The following is a 22952-nucleotide window of genomic DNA, read 5'->3' on the forward strand; positions in this document are numbered from 1 at the left end:
GTCCTCTATATGGTCATAAATGTTTTTGAAGAAATTCACAAGATTTTCTAGCTATAAATGTAGCAAAGTGAAAGTAAAGATCCAGCCCTCAGTGCGTGAAAATAACAATTTCTTCTATGGTAAATGGGTCTTTTATAAAGTAATGCTTCTACTGCAATATATCATTGGTACATAAATAAAATGTATGCGTGAGGGTATTATAGGCTTAAAAGAAAAATAGATTAATAAATGATAAAAACAACTTCCTTCCATTTCATTTTAACACATAAACAGGATTTACTGTAATAAATTATATATATAATAGGCATTACACAATACTATCAGCAGCTGCAGCATTGAAAAGATCAACTGATTGATAATATAATAGTTTTACATACTATCAATTACACAATCTTGACAATAGCTGTAGTTCAAATAGAAATTATGGATTGTGATTAAAACTTCAGTTTTGAATTAAATAATAAAAAGGAGAAATAATGGGTAAGTTACAGCTTATTTTAGCTGAGCAGAGAAAGGCAAAAATAGAAGATTCAATGCAAAAAACAAAAAAAAATGCAAAAGTAATTTTTTTTAAATGTTTACAACAGAATGTGAGATAAATGATACACAGAAAAAAGTAGAGGAGGCAGCACACCCATATCTGGTAGAATAGGATATGGTCTAGTCACCTGCATGATTAATCAGGAAGGTGTCCTTCCCCAATGACTGGTGCCACAAAGGTACATAGAAGTAATTACATCAGCATCAAATTGCTGGACCAAATTATGAAAGTTACAGAAAGAGTTATAGTCCAATTAATTAGTGACAGAATCAGATAAGATGAAATGCAGTCTAGCTTTATGCCAAGGAGAAGCACTGCCGACACTGTTATCATAGTCAGGCAACTGCAGAAGAATAAACTATTGTACTTGGCATTTGTTGAGTTGGAGAAAGCCTTCAATAGAGTACCTAGCTGTGTGATATAGTAGATTCTGAGGAAACTAGGGGTAAACAAATGTCTTCTGAAAGCTGTGCAGGGCATGTACAGAGGTTCTATTAGTAAGGTGAGAGTTAACTGTGAGTACAGTGATGAATTTAGTGTGCAGGCAGGGGCGTTTTTGTCAGGTTTGGTTATCAGTCCCCTCCTATTCATCATTGTCTCCAAGGCCATAACAGAAAACTTTAATATTGGCTACCTCTGGGAACTGCTATATGCTAGTAATCTTGCTCTTACAGCAGATTCTGTAACAGAAAGTCAGGTGTGGAAGTAAAACCTGGAATCAATGGGCCTTAAGATGATCTTAGCAAAGACCAAGGTCCTAGTAAACAGGAAATTAGTCAAGACCCTACCCCCATCAGGTAAATGGCCCTAATCAATATGCAGGAAAAGTGTAGGCAGTAATTCGATAAGGTGTACAGTGTTAGCAACGGACACACAAAAGGTGCAATGGAATAATAGGAAGATTAAGAGAGAAAGTAGTGTTGTATGTGGAACATGCACAGGAGCCATAAAGACTACAGATACATGAGAAATAGATTTTCTCAAATGCCCCAGAAGCTCTTTAGAGATAATGGATAATTTTTGCAACCTAGTGGACATGATGAGCAGCCAGGGAGGATGTACCAAAAGTGTAATTGCTAGAATAAGAATAGGAAGGAGAAAATTCAGATACATTTTGCCTCTGTTGGCAACCAAAGGTCACTCTCCCTGATTGAAGGGAAAGTTGAATGATGCATGTGTACAAACAACAATATTACGTGGCAGTGAGGGGTGGGTCCTGAATGCAGAAGATATGTGGAAACTAGAGGGGAATGAAGCTAGTATTCTCTGCTGGATGGGCAATATATGTGAGACAGTGTTAGTGTATTGAGAGAAAAATTAGACCTAAGAGGAATTAGATGCAGTGTGCAAGAGAGAAGACTGCACTGGTTTAGTCATGTAATGCATATGAATGTGGCCAGTTGCATATAGAAGTGCTGATTGCTTAAAGTGGATGGAACTTGTGGAAGAGGGAGACCAAGAAAGATATCGGATGAAATACTGAAGGCTAATCTCAAGATCCTGAGCCTTACAAAAGAGATAAAGGACAGATATCTGGTGCCTTGCTGTACTGAAAAAGACATCCACCACAGCAGAATTGATATCCTAAACCATCCTGGATAATGCTTGTCTGTGAGGAGCTCTGACCTAACCCACCTGCATCCACTCTGCCTTGTCAACCATTTTCCTACACCTTTCATGCCCTAACTCACATCACTTATCTATCACCTGAAAGCAGAATAGGTGCATACTACATTCTCCTGCTTTCTCAGTTACCTCCTTCTTCATGCTGAAATGCTTTCATTTCCCATTATCTTTCCCCACCTGCTGTCTCTACCAATCACCTCCTTTCCTCCCTTTTGTTGTTCTCCATCATTAACACATTGCTTATCTACTATCACCCTCAATGCTCTCACATACCTACCCAACCCTGCCCCCCCCAGCCTCTTCTACATTTCACTCCATCATCTGCCTCAGTCAACTATATCTTGTCCGTCCAGCCAGTCTAAATTTCTGTATCATCCCAATTATTCTCACCACCCCTAATGTCCCCTGAGGGCATGTCCTGACATATCTTGCATTATTGATCTCTTTATTTTACTCTCTAACTCATCCCCCTTTCTTTTTCAACTGGAGTATTCTATACCTCTATACCTCATCAGCTGGCACAAACTCCTCTTACCCCCACCACTACTACCTGCTTCCAAGTTACTTGGTGACAGTGCTAGCGCCAAGTAAAGAATACTGGTGCTGGCACTATGTAAAAAGCACTGGTGCCATGTAAAAAGAACCAGTGTTACATAAAGGCACCCAGTACACTCTGTAAAGAGGTTGGCTTTAAAAAGGGCATCTAACCATAGAAACCATGCCAAAACAGACAATGGAGCCTTACTAGCTCCTGTTAGACCATCCAACCCATGCCAGCATGGAAAATGAACATTAAATGATGATGTTGATGAATTAATTAATGTCTAGTGCTTTTCTGCTCATAATAATTCTTGAGCTATAACCCAAGTTCAAAAATGGTTGTGTTTGGGAACTGTTAATGATATGGTTCTCATGTCAGGACCTTTTGAAATGTTGCAAAAATGTTGCAGACATTATTCAAAGGCCTGTAGATTCAACATGGTAAAGACCAATGTGCTGGGTTAGTAAGTGACAACATAAAATCACAGTGATATTTGGGAATTAATCAGATTTAATACGTAGGAATTCAGTAAGAGTTTGATCAAGCAATGAATATACAAAGAATGCAGTGGAACCTATGACAATAACAGATACAAGATGTGAGCTATGCTGGATATACAGGATAGTTAGTAGTAGAAGTATCACTTAAATTAAGTTGATGAACTGCCCAAATGGTTCACTAAATATAGTTGCTAGTTACTGAGGTAGTTACAGAAGACCTATCCTACTCACACTAGTCACAGAATGATGGACATTAAAATAATGATGACTTACAAAGTGCTCAAGCAAAGTCAGAGAGTTGCTAGATTCTACAGAAAGAGAATCGATATGTTTATTAATCCAGTTGTCTTTCACTTATTCCTTTCAAATATTCAAAGAAGAGAAGAATGAAGGAGAGGAAAAGAATAAAAATTCTTTTTTTGTTTCAAATATCTCAGTTTCTTCTCCGGGATTGCACTTTGTTTAATTTTTTGTTTATTTATTATTTATCTTCTTGTTTTTTGTTCAAATTCTCCTGACAATGCATCTGTGCAAATGTAGGATAAATAATATCTCTCTGTGACACAGCTGTTATATTGTCAGGAGTGGAAACAACTTCCAAGAAAATCACCCTTCCTCCCTCCCCCCTCACACACACACACACACACACACACAATTATTTTTAAACTTAAATAATTTTAAATATCAAAGAATTTTTTTCCCGCATTTTTAGTGTAATGATATTTTAAAGATTCAGGATGATTAAAAAAAAAAAAAAGAATTCAGAAAAAAATCAGAGTAAAATTGAATGAAATGAATTTTCTCCAACAGTACGGTTTTTGTTTCCTTCATTTTCAGACATGCATTATTTGTAGCTATAAATAAGGGAGAATATATTATCACTGAACATATTTTTTAGGATGTCAAATTTCTTTATGGCACCATCTAATTATTACAGTTAATGATATGAATGCATATTCTTTTCTAATATGTTTTAAGAGAAGAGTGTTAATGCATGCTATACTGCAAAGGTTTAACAAACAGCTAAAGATGGAAAAAAGCAAGTGCAGAACTAAAATACCAAGTTATTAATAACTTTTAAGGATAAAAAATGAAGAAAATGAAGAAAACTAAAATCAAAAGGAGTAATGCTGATCAATTTTTCTTGTACTCTTAGTGTTGTCATACGTTATTAGTGTTATGAATTTTTTTATTTATTTAATCAGTGTGTGTGTGTGTGTATGTGTGCATATTTTATACATTCAAACACAGATACAGATCATGTTCCTTATGGTATGGTACGAGGAAAATAAATTGCATTATGTAGAAGCAATTATATTTTCATTGTGCTTGTAGCAAAGAGAAGTAATGATGATAATGATGATGATTACAACAATAACAACAGAAATGATATTAATAATACTTAGAATCAAGCAAAGCGAAAATAATTAGTGTTGAAAGGGACTTTATATATATATATATATATATGTGTGTGCATATATATATATATATATATTATATATATATATATATAATATATATATATAAAACACACGCGCACACACACATACACATATATATATATAGAGAGAGGGAGGGATAAAATACAAACTAGAAACTGCACAAAACATCAGTAAAAGACAAAATAGCAGAAAAGATTAAAAAACAAAACAAAATCAAAATAGAATTCTAAAATATTCTAAAGAACAGAAAAAACCTCATTTCATGTCCAATACCATGTAAAACTCAATGGATAGGAAGTAAGCCAGTGTGAAAGCCAAAAATGGCTCAAAAGCTGTGGGCTAAAAACAGAAATGGAAGATCTGATTTTAACTGCATAGAATGTATGCCTGGCTACAAATAACAATAAGAACAAAGTGCACAGTATGCAATCAGTAGGTGATGAAGTAGCATAATCATTAGATCATTAGATAGAATGTTTCACAGAAATAAATTTTGCCTTTCCTCCTTTCAGGTTTGATAAAAGGGTATCAATTCAGGGCAGTGGATTGGTGTAAATGTAAGAATGTTGGATGGGATGTTTTGTGGTATTTTTCTGACTTTTTGCATTCCGAGTTCAAACTCTGCCATAGTCTACAGGTGTAGTAGACTTACCACTGCCCCGTCTAACACCACCAACCTGCATCTTGAGTGTTTTAAGCAAAGGCTACTCTGTTGCAAGCATTTAATACCAAGTTTCTAGTTTGAAGATGCCTTCCCCTACTCTCCACCACCAGCCTTGAAGACCCTATAACAGGCCTTCTCTCCTGACTAAAAGATTGAGAAAAAAAGCAACCAGTACAAAGAGGAAACTGTCATCATTTTTTTGCCTAGTCTTTGCAATGTCCAAGTATACTCACATATAATAATGAGCCTCTAACTACAACCACAGAGCAATATACCAACACTTCATGAAAATGGTTAACAGGTGATATAAATATATTGAACAGAGTATATAACAAAGCTATAGCCACAATCATCTGGAACATACCTCTCCAAACTGATAACGAGATGAAAGAAAACTGTTCAAGTGCATTAAGAACAGAAATGAAAATCTGTGTACACTGAGATCTTGATCCTTTTCTCACCAAAGAATTACCCTATTAATAATAACCCAAAAGGAACATGAATAAAAGTAAACCATACAAGAGTTCACATCCTGACACAAAATAGCCCTGGTAGGTACAGCCCACATCTTATACAAGACACTTTCAATTCAACTGCACATTTCACACAATACACTCCTTTCACTTGTACAGCACACAGTTCTTATTTCTTTATTGCCCACAAGGGGCTAAACATAGAGGGGACAAACAGATTAAGTCGATTAGATCAACCCCAGTGTGTAAATGGTACTTAATTTATTGACGCCGAAAGGATGAAAGGCAAAGTTAACCTCGGCAGAATTTGAACTCAGAACGTAACGGCAGACGAAATACTGCTAAGCATTTCGCCCAGCATGCTAATGTTTCTGCCAGCTTGCCGCCTTGTATAGCACACAGTTCTTGGTCATCACTCAACACATACACTACACACTGATAACTTAGTAAAATAACACAATGTATACTCTACACCCAACACTAACACAAACTCACATTGCATGTATCCTACACAGTAAACAGACAAAACACTTGAGTGACAACAGAAACAAAGAAACAAAACTGTGTAATATATAAAAACAATTTGCATCCCACCCAACCACAAAAAAAAAATAAATGCTGCACACACCTCAGGAACATAATAGCACAGCAGAAACATAAATGAAATGGTTGAAAATGTGATGATGATATAGGTGCTAAGCCAAAAATTAGTGAGAAAGGAGCTGTTGAATTCATTACTCCCTGCACTTAACTGGTACTTTATTTTATTGAAGCTGGAAAGCTGAAAGTCAAAGTTGACCACAGTGAGCATAAAGAACTGAAATAAAGACACCACAAGGCATTTTGTCCAAAGTACTAAGGATTCTGCCAATCTACTACCTTAATAACAACAACAAAAATAATAACTAGCAGGACCCATGGATATTCCACAATTCATGTTTCTAACTTGATGCATAAAATTGAAGATTTTCATAACATTGTTTCATATGTTAAAAATTATGTCCTTGATTTTCTTCTATAATTAAGTTTGTTGAATATATAAACACTAACTTGTTCTATTATGGTGAATTTTCAGTTATTGCTTAAGCCTGTTAAAAATGGCATACAAGCACATATCATGACAAGCTGAATATTATTATTATCATTGAACTGGCAGTCATAACAGCATCAGACAAAATGCTTAACAGCATTTGTTACAATACTTTACATTTTCAGTTCAAATCCTGCGCCAAAGTTAACTTTGCATTTCATTCTTCTGGGATTGATAAAATAAAGTACCAAACAAGTACTGGGGTTAGCAGTATTGACAAATCCCCTAGCTTCAAAATATTGGCCTTGTGCTTAAATCAGAAACATTATTATTATCATTATTAGGGCAGTAATCAACTCATACCCCCAAAACTTGTACCTATGTTAGGTATTAAGTACTATTACTAAGGTAGGTAGATTATCAAAAATATAGTGAAGTATATAGTTTCATTTGTCTGTTCTGTTGTAGACAAGTTTGCATTTCATTCTATTTAGTTGGAGGTGGTTAAATAAATATCAAGCATGTACTTGTGTCAACTAAATCAACTGTTTTCCTCAATTCTAAAATGTATGGCTTTGAATCTTTTTTTGGCAAACAAAACATCTTGCAATATTTTTTTTCTAGTGCCTTATGTCCTTTGTTAAATTTTGTCATAGTCAGCTCTGCCTTTCAACCTACTGACATTGATAAAATAAAGTACTAGTCAAGTACCAGAGACAATATAATTAACTTGCCACAAATTTGAGGCCCTGTGTTTATGCTAGAAATAAATTTTATAAAACTGGATATGTATCATGATTTTTAGAATAGTTAACCTATATCCTTGCACATTGTAAGAGGTGACCAAAGAGCAGGTAAAAAAAAATTGTGCATCCAGTCAGAAAACACAACTTTAAAATGTCCCTAGCTAATCCATGCCAACATAGAAAAGTAAATATAAAAATGATAAAGAATTTTGTTATAGTTCTTTACATTTTAAGTTCAAATCCTGCCCAAAATGGTTAAGAAGAAAAAAAATATAATTACTGTCATGTAGAGGCAAAAATAGATCATTGGACTATAATGCTTAGCAATATTTAATTTTGATCTTCTTTAACCAAAGTTGACACCAGAATCTAACTGGGAAAGTGTGTGAGTGTAGAAGGAAGTCTGAAAAAACTTGGGGCTTGTTCCAAATGACTATACCCCTCACAAGTTTGGTCTTTTATCAATTTCAGCACCACCATTATCATAATCTTCATAAAAATGGAACATGGATGTTGAATGATGATGATGATTATTATTAAATGAATGAATGAATCTGTTTTTAAACATAATCTTGGTTTGATAACACTTACCCTGAAAGTGTGGCTTCTTTGATGAACACATAAGTCTTTGGAAATATTCCCCTCTCATGTTTGTTTTTAATTTTGTAACCTTTATACCACCCTAAAATGAAAATTAAAAAAATGTATAAATGGAAGAATTCATAAAAGAGAAATGTTTCATACCTAAGAAGACAAACAAAAGGATTCTTGTTTAGCAAATAATGATGAAAGTAATGACAAGAGTAGCAGTAAAAGTAATAAAACTGAAAATGAATTTCTATCTTGTAAAATGGACTTGTTTCAACAAACATCAAAATTTGCCAACGCAGTAAATAGATAGGTAAACCAACAATAATGATATAGAGTTCCTTGAATTTGACCTCAAATTTGGGGGAGGATATGGTCAATAAAACTCTAAAGGGGAGCAAAATTAAATTCTGAAGTGCATGTATTCCAGTGCTCAACTGTTTCTATCACATCACTTAGGAACATGACAAATTGTAGAAGAGACAGGGAATAATTGACTTCAAGATCAATATATTAGAGGATACTTTTTTATTGAGCCTAGAGAGAAGGGAGGTGAAGTCAAACTTGGTAGGATTTCAATTTCAAGGTAAATCTATATTAATAAACGTGAATTTCTGTCTGTCCAGGACCCCTGCATCTCAGTCTACATTTGCTCTACATAGACATATTATACCTTTTTGGAATTGGATGATCCTGGGATTAAAGATCTGCCCTTCATTTGGTTCTTGAACATCTGGCATTGAAATCTGAATTTAAAGCATTTGGGTTGCTATTTCTAGCTGACAAAGCTTGGCTGATTCATGCCATCTTGGTTGGCATTGTTAGATGATGTCAGAAGTTAAGGGGCAGATAAATGACATTTGTTCCATTAATTTTACATTGAGATGAGAACTATGGGACAAACTGGCCAACAGTTGGAACAATAGAATGATTGCATTACAGAATTAATTCTCATCTGTCCTTAACCTCTGATCAAACACCACAGAGACAGATAGACATATAGTCATGCCATTTATCTCTCTTTAGTTTTGAGCCACAGGCCCAATTAGTCCTCTGCAGGAGCTAGTTTAAAAGTCTGCACAGAGTGTGGCTTTGAAGCTAGTAATTTGATATAATTGAAATTGTAATAAATTGGTTTTTCAGTGTAACAGCAGAGAGCATGTAGTGGAATATGCTAGAATGGAATGAGGATATAAAATAACAATGATTTTGATATATATATATATTGTTGTTTGCTTCTATTCACTAGGCAAGAAATAGCCTCAATTTCAAGCAGACACTCACTGAGTTAATACAAAACAGATGCATTAAAAAAATTATCACAAGATTATTGGATATTCTCAACTCTATGCTTTCTCCACTCATTGATCAACTACTTTACAGAGTGTACTAGATGTATTATATTATAGTACCAGTACTAGAAAGGTCATATCTCCAGCAAGACTAATAAATTTATGTTTTCTCTGCTCACTAGAGAGTGCACCTTGCACATTTCATGCTTGAACCAACATAAGAAGGTGTTGCGTTGTACAAATAAATGTAAAGGTCTAGTCACTATTCTAAGAGATGTAATTTGTTCAAGGTAACACGATTGAGGTGGGGGAATAGAAAGGAGAGGAAGAGAGAGTACAAATGATGATAGCAGAACCAGAATGGGTGGGTGAAAGGAACAAGAGTATGATTGAAGAGATAGAGCAATTGGGGTGAAGGGAGGAAGTTAAGGATAATATTAGAGGTAGATATAGTCAAAAATAAGTGATGGGTGACAACAGAAATGACTGTGGAGGCAGAGAGGAGATGAAAACTGACGCTACAGAAAAGTTGAAGGTAGCGTGCGTGTGTATACATAACAATATTTATAACGACATGTCTCAACGTAATCTATATCTTCTAACTAAAACATGTATGACTGTACCTATATCAATGCAAACATACATACATGATTTTCTATTAAAATAATCCATATCTTCATTTTCAAATTAATCTCTCTCCATGATCTCTCTCTCTCTCTCTCTCTGTTTTCACATATAGGCTACATTGTTTTAAATCTACCCTATATTGATGTGGAAAAAAGAATTTGATTTTGGTACTGAGATTGATAAACTATATGGTAGTTTCTATTTTGCCTCTACAACACTTAATTTCTATCTCCTTTTTGCCATTTCAAAGCAGGTGCAAAGGCTTTTATGGCTTATCCAGTTTCAGCTCATCTCATCTCAAGCATGCCTGACACAAAAGCAGCCTTTAAAATTGTTGAGGGCAACCTTGAGCCTAAGGTATAACATACTCCAATCTGATTTTGAATCACAGACACACTTGGTCATGCAGAGGTTGGTTGCATAGAGTACAATGTATTAATAAAATATGTAGCTTCTACTTTATTGTCCAAATGCTTTGGGGTAGTCTAACCAAGTTGCTGTCATTGACAGTTGACTAGATTTTTAAGACAATATTAACCAATTTATCCTTCTTTCAGGAAGTGATTTGTGAAAGATTATGCTTGCTATTTTTACCAGGCCAAGTAATTGTGTAGAGATTCCTTCTTTAGTGCATCCCAAGCAGGCAAATATGGTTAGTGATAACAAACTTCAAAATAATATGAATAATGATTATTAATAATAAACAACCTCTTTTCTGAAGTAAGGTAAATATAAAGGGCTACTTACCATAAAAGTGTAGAGGCAGTTTTACAAAGAAACCTACATATGCCTGGATGTGTTATAACATGTTACATTATACAACTTTGAGCTTCACATATATGTTTCAAATATTCTAATGTTATTCTATTTTTAGCCTTTTTTTTTTTTTTTGTAACACTACACTAAAAGAAACATAAAGCAACCATGACTTTTATTCTACTATCTTAAAAACAAATTAATTACAAAAACACACTAGTCATAAGGTTGCATGTGTTGAATCAGTGATTGTAAGATACTGAGTTCAAAATGTAGCCACAACCAAATTTTAAAATTATATAAGTACAAAACTGATTTTGCATTTGAGGGCTGTGAAGAGTATCCTATTGGAATGTTACTTAATTCCTGACAGGCACATTAGCAATAACAATGAGACAACAGTACCTTTTTCCTAATGAAAGTCAGAGAGTAAAAAGAAGTTTCTACGGTAAATTCTATGAAGCTACAAAGAAATTAATTCTCTTATTGATCTTGTTTACTATTCATTTTTGCAGTGATGATGATGGTGTGTTGGATACTTGATGTTATTTTTAAAAAAAAGAATGAATACAAGTCTGCTAAGAAAGTGAGATATTTTCGCAACAGTTCTATGTAGATGAATACTGGTTTGAATTTTGTAAAGTTACTAGATAAAGTATGACAGGCAAATGGGTGCTTTGTGATCACAGTGGAATGCATGGTTGAGGTATTTCAATGAAAAACTTCAGAGAAGTTTGTTAAGTTATATATGATAATACTTGATAGCAATCAGGACTCAGAGATAAGGAGATACTCTATTGCAGACACAAAATGGATGCTAAAACATTGATGGTAATAAGAAAGTGGAAGAAATATTACTAAAAAAAAAAAAAAAAAGAAAATGAGTTGTCAAATAGAAAACGAAATGTGTAAATTGACAACAACAATTTTTTTTTTAATTAGGCATGAAGCCCTAAAGTTATGCAGTATGGGGAAAAGAGGACAATCAGCTGTGCTATTCTAACAGAGGATTGAAATTGGGTCACAGATTCCATTGCTGAGAATATACTGCCATACAATGCCACTGATACAACATATTTCTTAATCTTTCATAACAATAAAGATGATGATGAAGATTTATAGGAGAAAGGAAGTTGAAGCATTTGAACTATTTCTAAAAGAACATTTTAGAACAAAGTGTATTCAACCGGGGAATTGAAACAAGTCACACATTACAATAAATTACTTCTTTTACCAAAGAATAAAAAGTTTTTATTTATTTCTTCTATCTTGTTTATTTATTTTTTGAAATTGGAAGATATTTTGATATTTATTTGTCTAGTTCTATATTCTCTCTACTAATCTACCACTACTATTGATAAATCATTTCTATCATTGGCACAGTGGTGGAATTTTGGTATAAGAGTGCAGCCAATTTAATTTAAATAATCTCAATACCTGATTGGTACATATCTACCCAAAAAGAATAAAAGACAAAGTAAACTCTATCAAGATTTGAACTCATGATTTAAAGAGGCACAAGGAAGTAATGCAGGTATATATTCTGGCATGCCAGCACCGCCCCGTTTCGTGTCCGTTGCCAGCCTCGCCTGGCCCTCGTGCCGGTGGCACATAAAAAGCACCGTCCGTTCGTGGCCGTTTGCCAGCTCTGTCTGGCACCTGTGCGGGTGGCACGTAAAAAGCACCCGCTACACTCTCGGAGTGGTTGGTGTTAGGAAGGGCATCCAGCCGTAGAAACACTGCCAGATTTGACTGGGCCTGATGAAGCCTTCTGGCTTCACAGACCCCAGTAGAACCGTCCAACCCATGCTAGCATGGAAAACGGACGCTAAACGATGATGATGATGATGATTTTGATACCAATTGTGATAATGATTTCTATCTCTGAAAGAAAACCACAGATTTCTAAATTTAAATAAATGAGACAGATGAAAATTTCAAAATTTTAATTTTTTTAGAGAAAATTTATGACCGAAGTGACTTGGAAGTTCTATGATTCTTTGTCATTGCTAATTCATGTTAAAAGAAATAAGAAAACAAAACAGAACAGTGTAACAAAAAGCATCCAGTTGTAGCATTTTCTGCTCCACTAACAAATGATCTGGTGCATAAAATGATGCCCCATTTATTGTGCAATCAGAACTGAGTTAACTTATGATGCATCTCTAGGGCAGTGACATACATATATTTAGACAGACTTCATAACCTCCTACCAGCATAGAACATATGTTGAAATGATGACGAAGACAAATTTATGTATGGTTGTTAAAAAAAGATCTCTATTTTTAAACTTGTATTTTATTAGCCTACTAAAATTTCTAGTTTTGATATAGCATATTAGGTTTAACCTTATAATTTGTAAGATACAATGTATATACTCGCAAGTTTTGTGATGTTTATCATCAGATGGACAAAGTAGTGGGGACCATAAGAAAAAAGATATATTCACTTCTATAAAATGAGAAATGTTAACCTAGTGTAGTTTTAAACCAGGGATTCTTGTGAATTTCAGTCAAGCTTTCTACCAACTACCTCTCTAACATAAATCTCCTCAAAGTTCACTGAGTCCACTCAGCAACAAAAGTATGAAAAGAACCTGTCACAGACTTATTGCATTGTGTTTATGAGATTTTTTAACACCATCACTTATAAATAATATAGATGACAAAGTAAAAGATATTCAACTTTGCATGAATGGTGAACAAATCTTCTTCAACAAACTTTTTATTCTTTGAAATACAAATCATCTTCGTTAGCTTTAAATTTTACGATATTTTTTAAAAAGATATGATAGTTAAAGTTAGAATGCCAACCAAATGGTAATAAAAATCATAAATATGATTCCAACATACCACACATTACATATCTGCATATTTGAAATACTGGAATTGAGTTGCCACATTTGATTGGTTACCCTTGTATCAAAGTTATGTTTGGGCTACTCAATAGTAACAAGATATTTGAATCATATATATATAACGATAGGTGTTATGTGGTTACAGACCAGTCTGAAATATGGTATATTTGAGATTCTTGAGAACTGCAATGAAATTTTATATCAGTTAAGTTCTTAGGATGCCATTCTACTGGATAAAGAGCTGATGATATATATCCTGTCACTTCAATTGTATGGTGCCCCTACCAAAATCAGTTAATTCTTAATAGATCAATTTTCTTAGCTATAAATTAGTATCATGCTAACTCTTATAAAGATGAAAAGCACTCTAATTAATGTGTGGCCTGACGAAAATCATTAAACGACAAATACCTATTTCCACAAAAACTGCATAGACTGCAACATCATGAATCAACATGGGTGTTGCAAAGGATAGATTGGTTAAAAACTCAAAAGAGCATAAAGTTATGAGACTAGCCCCTTATGCACTGAGCCATTGCAAACATCACCTGTGAGACAGGGAATAAGAGAGATTAATTTTCAAAGCGTCATTAGTCATGTCTTCATACAACTGCCTGCAAATATTTCTTTTAAAATTTATCATCAAAGAGAAAGAAAATTTATGTGGGCTGTATCATGATTCAGTCTATAGTAAGAGTTACATACAGCCACCATTAAGTTGTTAATTCAGGTTTGTTATAATCTCAGTGTAAGTAACTGATATCAATGGGAAATTTTATATATATATATGTGTGTGTGTGTGTATGCATGCATGGCTCAGAACTATTTTTAGACAAAAATATATGTGTATTTCTGCTACTATTCTCATTACATTATTTTGCTTGTGGATAACTGTAGCAAAATTAAAGAGAACCATGTTAAAGAAATCTAAGCAGAAAAATAGTTAATATTTAATTATGAAATATATCCTAAAGAAAACAGTAGTTCTAACTTTCAAGTTGGATAAATACAAGACACACTTTATGGATAGCAGACTCTACTAAATTTCTTTTAGGATAAAGATGGGAGATTTTATAATTTATATTTTTACTCTTATAATTTTCTATAAGCAAAAGGAAAAGAAATGAATAAAAGCAAAATGTAAAACAATACTACTAGCTATATATATTTATACAGTATTTACCTTGCCTGAAGATGAAGTAAGTAATATATATGTAAACATTCATTTTATGGTAATATTATACCTCAAATGTACCTGAGAACTTGCTAGTCTCTGAAATTGCTCACAGATTGAGCTTTATAAGTATATTTACAAGATTTAAGTATCTATGCATGCTTCTTACAAAACAAATACAAATTGTAGTTTGTTTAAAGATGGAAAATGGGAGAGGGGGTAATATATCCTCTCAAGCATGGCAGGCATAATATTACACACATCTGGCAACAAAAGCTATTAAGTTCCCAGATGAAGAGAATGGGACTATGTAGTCCCCAATGTAGCCAGTTTTGGTTCCATTTTCAGAGGTTGGTCACTTCAATAAACAATAGCATTTGCTTGGCAGTCAGACTAAGCAACCACTTATTGGAAACCATTTCAAAAATGTGTCCTCTCTTATCATCATGTATATCTTGGCTCTTGAACCATTGCTGCTAAACCATATTCAATGAATATGAAGTGATAACAGGAGCACATTATTAATCCCAACAAGTTAATGAGCTTACAACTCAACACCAGGAGAGGCAAGTCCATGACAGCCAACAATGAGATGAATAGGATCAGAAAGAAGCTAATAATCTAGTTGCCCTGTCCTACCCAGAAATAGATTGAGAAGAAGCTACACCTGAAAGATTAAGCAAAGGTAATTAATACATTGCTCTGTAATTCATTACTGTCTACTCGAGTTTTCATCTGACCAGGTTGGAATGTCTGCTTATTTGCTTCTTGCGGAATGTATACATTCCACAGGTTTAGTAAGTCTGTCTGCTGCCAATGTTGATAATGGTATAGCAACCCTTAGATTCTGTAGAGGGTTAGTGGTGGACAAGAACAAAAATATTTGGATGAAGACTCTGTGGGTCCTTGTTATTACTTCATATTCATTGAATATGGTATCACAGCAATGGTTCAAGAGCCAAGATATACATGAGTGATAAGACAGGACACATTTTTTTAAATGATTTCAAAATATTTCAATGGACTTTCAGCTGGGGGACTATAGATAACTCCCTGAAATCTTTGGCTTATTTGTGTAACCAAGAAGGACAGCTAGTTTAATATAAACTCTACAGGTATGATGATGCTAGTAGCTGGACGTGTTTGAGATGCATGCAGGGCCAAGAAACTATTCTGCACATACTCATTCAGCATCCAGATTTTACTGACTTGAGAAGTTACCTCAATTAACATATTAAAAGTGGGAAGGATTTAGCTATCTATGAAGTCTACTGTAAGGATCACCATTCCACCTACCATTAGCCAGGAAGGAAAAGCAGTTTTCCTCTTGTCAGCAGTCAAGATGAAAGAAATTAAATAGTGAACAAGAGTGAAGAAAGACTGAAGAAAGACACTTTCTTCTTTAAATGAGCTCTGATCAACTTGAAGTTCCACTTGGAGAATTATGTGAAAATGAAGAGGCAAGTATTTCCCCTCAGAGAATTTTCTGAAGGTTGGTAAGAATAGCCCTTTAAGGCGGCGAGCTGGCAGAAACGTTAGCACACTGGGCGAAATGCTTAGCGGTATTTTGTCTGCCGTTATGTTCTGAGTTCAAATTCCGCTGAGATTGACTTTGCTTTTCATCCTTTTGGGGTTGATATAATTAACTTAATCCGTTTGTCTGTCCTTGTTTGTCCCCTCTATGTTTAGCCCCTTGTGGGCAATAAAGAAATAAGAATAGCTCTTGCCCGTGGTAATCAAAGTAATCTTGGACCTGTGAGGTTTCCTTGATTAGCCCTTGATAACTGTGTTGCTATTGAGATGTCTAATTTCATTCCTTTTGTATAATGTTGTATTTCATGCCTGTTTTTTTCCTACAATCAATTAATTGTACATACTCCCCACCACCACCACCATGTAATGTCCCCTCATCCATCATCCTTGAGTTATTTGTTCTAGCTCATTATGTACTGAGTTCAAACTCCACCAGGTCAACTTTGTCTTTCATCCTACTGGGATCTGTAAATTAAAGTGTCAGTGAAGAACTGAAGCTGATTGACTACATTCTCCATCCCTAGCCCTCACAAATTCTGACCTTGTGCCAATGTTAGAAACAATTATCATTATTATCATTACTAGGTGAAACACTGACCTCAAGACAACCACTGGAGGAAAAATAATGGCTTTTACTCTTCATGCACTTCTGACACAGAAACAATAAATATTCTCAGCTAAGTATACTTATTTTGGCTCATTGTTGTTAATCCTTCAATTTGGTTGACTGAGCAAACAATCAAGCCATGACCACCTTGCTTTTTTTCTTGCCAAGATAAAATCCATCCTGAACTATGTTATATTATTTAATGTGTTATGTTTCAAGGTAGTAAAGTATGATATGAGGGAGATTTGGATACTATCTCTAGCAAGTTGAGTGACTATGTAAAGACCTACTAATATTGTTTTTGTCATTAATATCTGGTATGGCCTTAAACTAATGTTCAAATCATTAATAATATCTATCAATTGTGGGATGATCTATCAATTGTGGGATGATGTCAGTGGCTGGGGAGCTGACCAAAAGAGGAAGGGCGCGCAGGTGACGTGCGCACAGGTGGGGGAAGATTGTGCCCTTTTGATCAGGGAAGCCGTGAGTGCAGGACATGTCAGTGCTTTGTTGCGACTAGCATTCGTGAGTGGGTTCCCTGACGACATAAGGATTCAACTGCAGCAATTGCCCGGAGGCAAAAAAATGGTACTGAGCGAACTTGTAGCTCAAGCTCGCGTGTTGACGTGAAACACTGGATGGAAGGCGATAGTGATGGTGGTAATAGAGGTGCATAATGACAGACGACAACTGGAGAAAGACGCGAAGAAGCCTACCATGCAACAACAGTGGCCGTTCTCAGGCCGGCGTTTTAAATGTCAGGGATCACACATGGCAAGGGAGTGTATGCAACCGGGGCCCGTCTACTATCAATGCAGGAAGACAGAGCACATTGCCCGTGATTGTGACCAGGGAAACAACTGTGGGGAAGTTGCTGCCTCTCGAACTTTCCCCGCAAATGAGTAGAGGCGCTTGTGGAGACGCTGCCCGTAACTGATGTCGGGGCCGAGGGGAAGGTGTTCAAAGCCCTCATGGATATGGGTTGCATGACCACCCTCATGACTCCAAGGGTGACGAAGAAATGGAATAGGGCAAGTAGCATCCGGGCGGTCGATGGCAGCAAAATTCAATGCAAGAGCAGCAGTAATGGAGAGATAGCAGTGCAAGGCACGATGCTAAGGCTGCAGGTAATTGGGACTGAACACGATTGGTAGACGGGGTTGATGTGGTGATGGGGATGCCTCGGTGGTGTCGGGATTGCAGGTGATGAGGTCACGTTTGGAAGCGTGGGGGCATTGTGCACTTGGATTCAGGATCGCCAGAGAGAGCAGAGCTCCATGAGGGACTGCACAAGGATTTTCAGGCGGCATTCGATGGTTGGCGGTGAACGATAGAGTGGCGATGAACAGATAAGCCCCCCCACCGATTCTGAAGAACAGGGCGAGTTGCTACCAGCGTACCCTGAAAGATCATACCAGGGTTGAGTTCAAAGATTAGAAAGGCCACCAGTTCCTGCATAGACAACATTTTGGCAGACGAGACTATAGTGCCAGCAACACCAAGGTAGTAAGACATCTGGAGAAGTTCGGGCTGATTGCAAAGCCACCAGAGTCGATAGCAGGGGGAGCTGCGCTAGGGCTGAAGCTACGAAGACATAGATTGGGTGAGTTAGTGTTCCAGAGAGGAAATGAAATCCCAGAGCTGAGTTCCAGCGTCAGCAGGAGAAAGCTGTTCTGTGTGTGGGGAGTTGGTCTGTCACTACCAGATCACTGGATGGTTGTGCACAGCATGCAGTTACACCAAGAGACAAGCAGAGGGAGAGAGTTGGGGCAACAAGGTGAGAGAGGGGATGGTAGCGATGATGCGGGAAACCCTAGAGAGGATGAGAGCAGAAGACCCGGTCAGGGGGAACTGGTATGTGTCAAAGATGGAATGCGAGACCGTTTGGTGTGATGCTAGCAGTATAGCGATAGGGGTTGTGTTGGAGATCGAAGGCACTGAGGTGGTGGATGTGGCCTGGCTTTGGAAAGCAGACGACTTTAAGCACATCAATGTCGCCAAATTAGATGTGGTGCTGAAGGGGGGGAACTTGGCCCTGAAATGGGGGCTGTGCTCAATCGAAATCCGAATGGATTCAGTCACCATGCTCAGCTGGGTAGGATCGGTGATCACCGGTGAGAGGAGAGTTCAGACAAAAGATGCCGCGGAGATGATAGTGAAGCGCTGCCTAGGAGTTCTAAGAGAGCTGATTGCCGAGTTTGGACTGAAGCTGAGCATGGTTTCCATGCCTTTGAAGAGAAACAGGACAGACGCACCAACCAGGGTGAAAAGGGCATGGTTGGAGGAGCCAGAGGAGGCAAAGAAAGGGATAGCTGCGGCATGTCGGTTGGATAACTCCGAACTGAAAAGACTGCATGCTATGCATCACTTGGAGGTGGATAGGACCCTGTATCTCGCGAAGATGATTGATGCTGACATCACTAGGAGAAGCATCTGGAAAGTGGTCAGGAACTGTGCCAGGTGCCAGTCCACTGACCCTGCTCTGTGTGGGCATGAGCAAGGAAACTTTTCCAATGAGCACAACTGGAAGAAACTAGCTGTGGATGTGACGCACTACCGTCAGGGAATGTATCTCTCCATGATCGACTGCAGGCTGGCCAGATAGCCATTTGGAGGGAGTTGAGGATGGGCATTGCTGACGAGATTGCGCAGATTTTGAACAGGATGTTTTTAGAGAGGGGTCTTGTGGAAGAACTGCTAATAGACAACGGGGCGGCGTTTCATTCGGAAGTGTTGAGGGATATGCTCGACCAGTGGAAAGTGTGTCGCTTGTTCAGAGCAGCATATAGGCCGAGCAGTAATGGAATTGTAGAGAGGCACTATCGGACAATCAAGGTCATGGCAGAAAGAGGGCACATTTTGCTGCTGGAAGCAATTTTCTGGTATAACATGTCTCCCTGATCCGTACAAGCTGAAGAATCTGTGCCACACAGAGCAGTATTTAAGTACGAATGGAGGCATCGCAGTAAAGCGCCTGTGTGAAAATAGGGGAGGAAGTTTGGGTTAAGCCACTGAAGGTGCACTGTACATCTCAATGGAGTAGAGGAATGGTGACAACGGTCAATTCCAGGTACAACATCTCCATGGATGGACTGCAACATCATTTTGGACCTTCGTAGGATTGTCACTTCATCAGATGATGATTATGGAGAGGAGGAGAACGAGGTGCCTGGCTTAAGGAGATCTCGACACATATGGTACCCGCCCAGTTGGATGGTGGACTTTGATGTGGAGTAGGGAAGGATGTGATCTTTAAGATCAGGGTGGTGTGTGGGATGACGTCAGCGACTGGGGAGCTGACCAGAAGAGGAAGGGCATGCAGGTGACATGCACACAAGCGGAAGAAGATTGCGACCCTCTCGATCGTGGAAGCCGTGAATGCAGGATGTGTCAGAGCTTTGTCAAAGTGAGGGAAAGTAGCTGCTATTTTTAGTGTTTCAGGACAGGCCACGTGGAAGGATACATTACCACTCGACAGGTCTGCGCCAATGAAGAGAAGGTAGGTGTCTTACTTCTAATCTCCCACATTCACTACATCAATATAAGAAGTCAAAATGCTTGCAACATTTAGATACTTTCTGAGTTCTAATCCTGGTAAGATAAACTTTACCTCAAAGTTTATAAGGTGAAGCATCAATCAAGTAATGGAATCAATTTAATATAGCTAAAAGAATTCTGGGTGTGAATGAAATAATAATAGACATCAGTATCATATGAAGATGTTACTTAACCCCAGGTCAACCTTGATTGAACATATTTATAGCAAAGGCTTTCCAGCTGTCCCAAATTTTTCAGACATAGTGCATCTAGGATTACAAGGGTGTTCTGTGAGGAAGATTGGCAGCTACTTCTTATTTGAATGGAAGTGTAGCACAAATTAACTCAATTTGATGCCAATAAAAACAAACAGAATACGAGTTTTTTTTTTTTTTTTACAAATGCTTATTGAATTATATCCAGAAGAGTCTTTAATTGATTAGATATTGTCTTGAAGGATAATCAGCTAATTCATTCACCTTTGCAAAAGAGATTAACATTTGTTATATTAAATGATTTGCTCTTCATATTCTGATATTATAGGTCCTGTTTTGCTAGACCCAGTGAAGAGTGTAGCAATAAATGTATCATTTTTAGTACACAAAGTTGCTACCACAGACACAGTTACTAGTCTGGCACATTTATAATCAGAGTGATAGTCATTTTTGATTTCAGTTTATCCCTTCAGCATATCAGGCCAAAATATTCTACCTGTTTTATGTTCAAACTAGCCAGATTCAGCCTATCACACTTACCCTTCAATGTCATTATAAAATATACAATCACATCATCAAAATTTTGAAGCTACAAAATCATGCATGATTAATTAAAAATAATTTGAATGTAAAAGTATTACATTTGGCAGAATAATCTGAATGCTAAAGGGTTGTAGCATGTGCCCAAAGCCATTCATTACACTATAGAAATAGATGAAATCAAGAGGTATTTTCAGGAATAAAAAACATCTAGTTTTAGACGATAGTGATTTGATAAAACAGAAAATTATATAATGGTCATGGAAGTGAATTATTTAAAAGGTAGGAATAAGAAGTATATGAGGTGACCACAGTAAATGAGAGATGTCTGTTTGTAATGAATGAAAGGGGACGGGGCAAGAGAGATTGATTGGGGTGATTGGTGGTGGAAGTAAGAACTCACTGTATAATGTGAATTAAGCAAATTGTTTATGGGTTTGGAGCTTTGGTTATGCAGGTGTGCACATGCACACACACTTACACACTATTGCATTTAACTCCATTATAATGGTTTCAAATTTTGGCACAAAACTAGCAGTTTTTGAGGCGAGGGAGAAGTCATTTACATGGACTCAGTACTTGACTAGTACTTATTTTATTAATCCTGAAAGGATGAAAGGCAAAGTCAACCTCAGTGGAATTTGAACACAGTATGTAAAAACATGAAATGTCACTATGCATTTTTTCTGGCATGCTAATGATTCTGTCAGCTCATCATCTTATTTAACTCTATTAGAATAAGTGTTATGAGCATTTGCTATAAACTTTTAAGAGAAAAGTTGGGTATAAAATTCAGGACAAGTTGGGTATAAAATTCAAGGTGTTGTTTTTTACTTAGTCAAATTGAAACAAGTGCATCTTAGACAATCTTATCTATGACAGAAAAGAAAGAAAAAAATTTAGTCACACACCATCTGTTTCTTCTTCAATATATACAGTTTGTCCAACAGTGAGGGGTAAAGTCTTTTCTGCAGTGCCATGATAGCTGTAAATCACTGAAAAAAAGAAAATGGAAAGAAAAGGAATATTAATAAATTTTAAAGGTATCACTGGGATCAAACCAATTATGCTATCACATAATAATCTCTTTCTTCAAGCATTGTCATTGTCATTATTAATAATAATGTATATCCCTGTTTAAATCAAAGGATATAATTATCTCAACACAAAGGTGTCAAAAATTATTCTCTTTATGTATGATTTAATACAAAGAAATGTAAAAAAAAAAGAAATCTTAAAACATATAATCAGCTCAGAATGATAATATCAATATGATTCAACCAGATGTTTTCTATTTAAATATTCTGAACTTTACATGGCAACATTTCTGACAGATCGTCTTCACATCCAATTTCTCTAGGATAGCATGGAAGAAAAAAAGGAAAAAGAAATTTCTATCATCTGTGCATTTGTTTCTTTACAAATGATTTAGATAAGAAGCTGTGCGAAGGTTTCAGCTTCATTCCAAGCATATATACTTTATTCCAAATCCACTAATTCTATCTCCTTTCGGAACACTTTTCAAGACAAATCTAGCAATAAGAATAAACCAGATCATTTTAATCTTCAACTGACATTTCACATATGAAAATCCCTAGCTGATGAAGATCACTTTTGTCACTAAATCAAGGAGTAAAGGATAAGATTCAAGCTAATAGTC

At 36.4% G+C, this 22952-nt stretch overlaps 1 protein-coding gene across 4 annotated transcripts in view; it reads right to left on the bottom strand.

Annotated features, from left to right (window-relative positions):
* The window catches only part of LOC115231934 (dedicator of cytokinesis protein 1), a 199829-nt gene that overhangs the window by 101673 nt on the left and 75204 nt on the right, over positions 1 to 22952 (bottom strand). For all 4 annotated transcript variants that reach the window (XR_003883567.2, XM_029801828.2, XM_029801824.2 and 1 more), the window contains exons 2-3: positions 22204 to 22287; positions 8155 to 8245 (exon numbers count right to left, since the gene is read on the bottom strand). Coding sequence is in view for 3 of the 4 variants with exons in the window: in XM_029801828.2 (XP_029657688.1) it covers positions 8155 to 8245; positions 22204 to 22287 (175 nt within the window). In the remaining variant the exon portion in view is untranslated. The remainder of the gene's footprint in view (positions 1 to 8154; positions 8246 to 22203; positions 22288 to 22952) is intronic.

This window comes from Octopus sinensis, linkage group LG2, assembly GCF_006345805.1.
Source record: "Octopus sinensis linkage group LG2, ASM634580v1, whole genome shotgun sequence".
Lineage (NCBI taxonomy): Eukaryota > Metazoa > Mollusca > Cephalopoda > Octopoda > Octopodidae > Octopus > Octopus sinensis.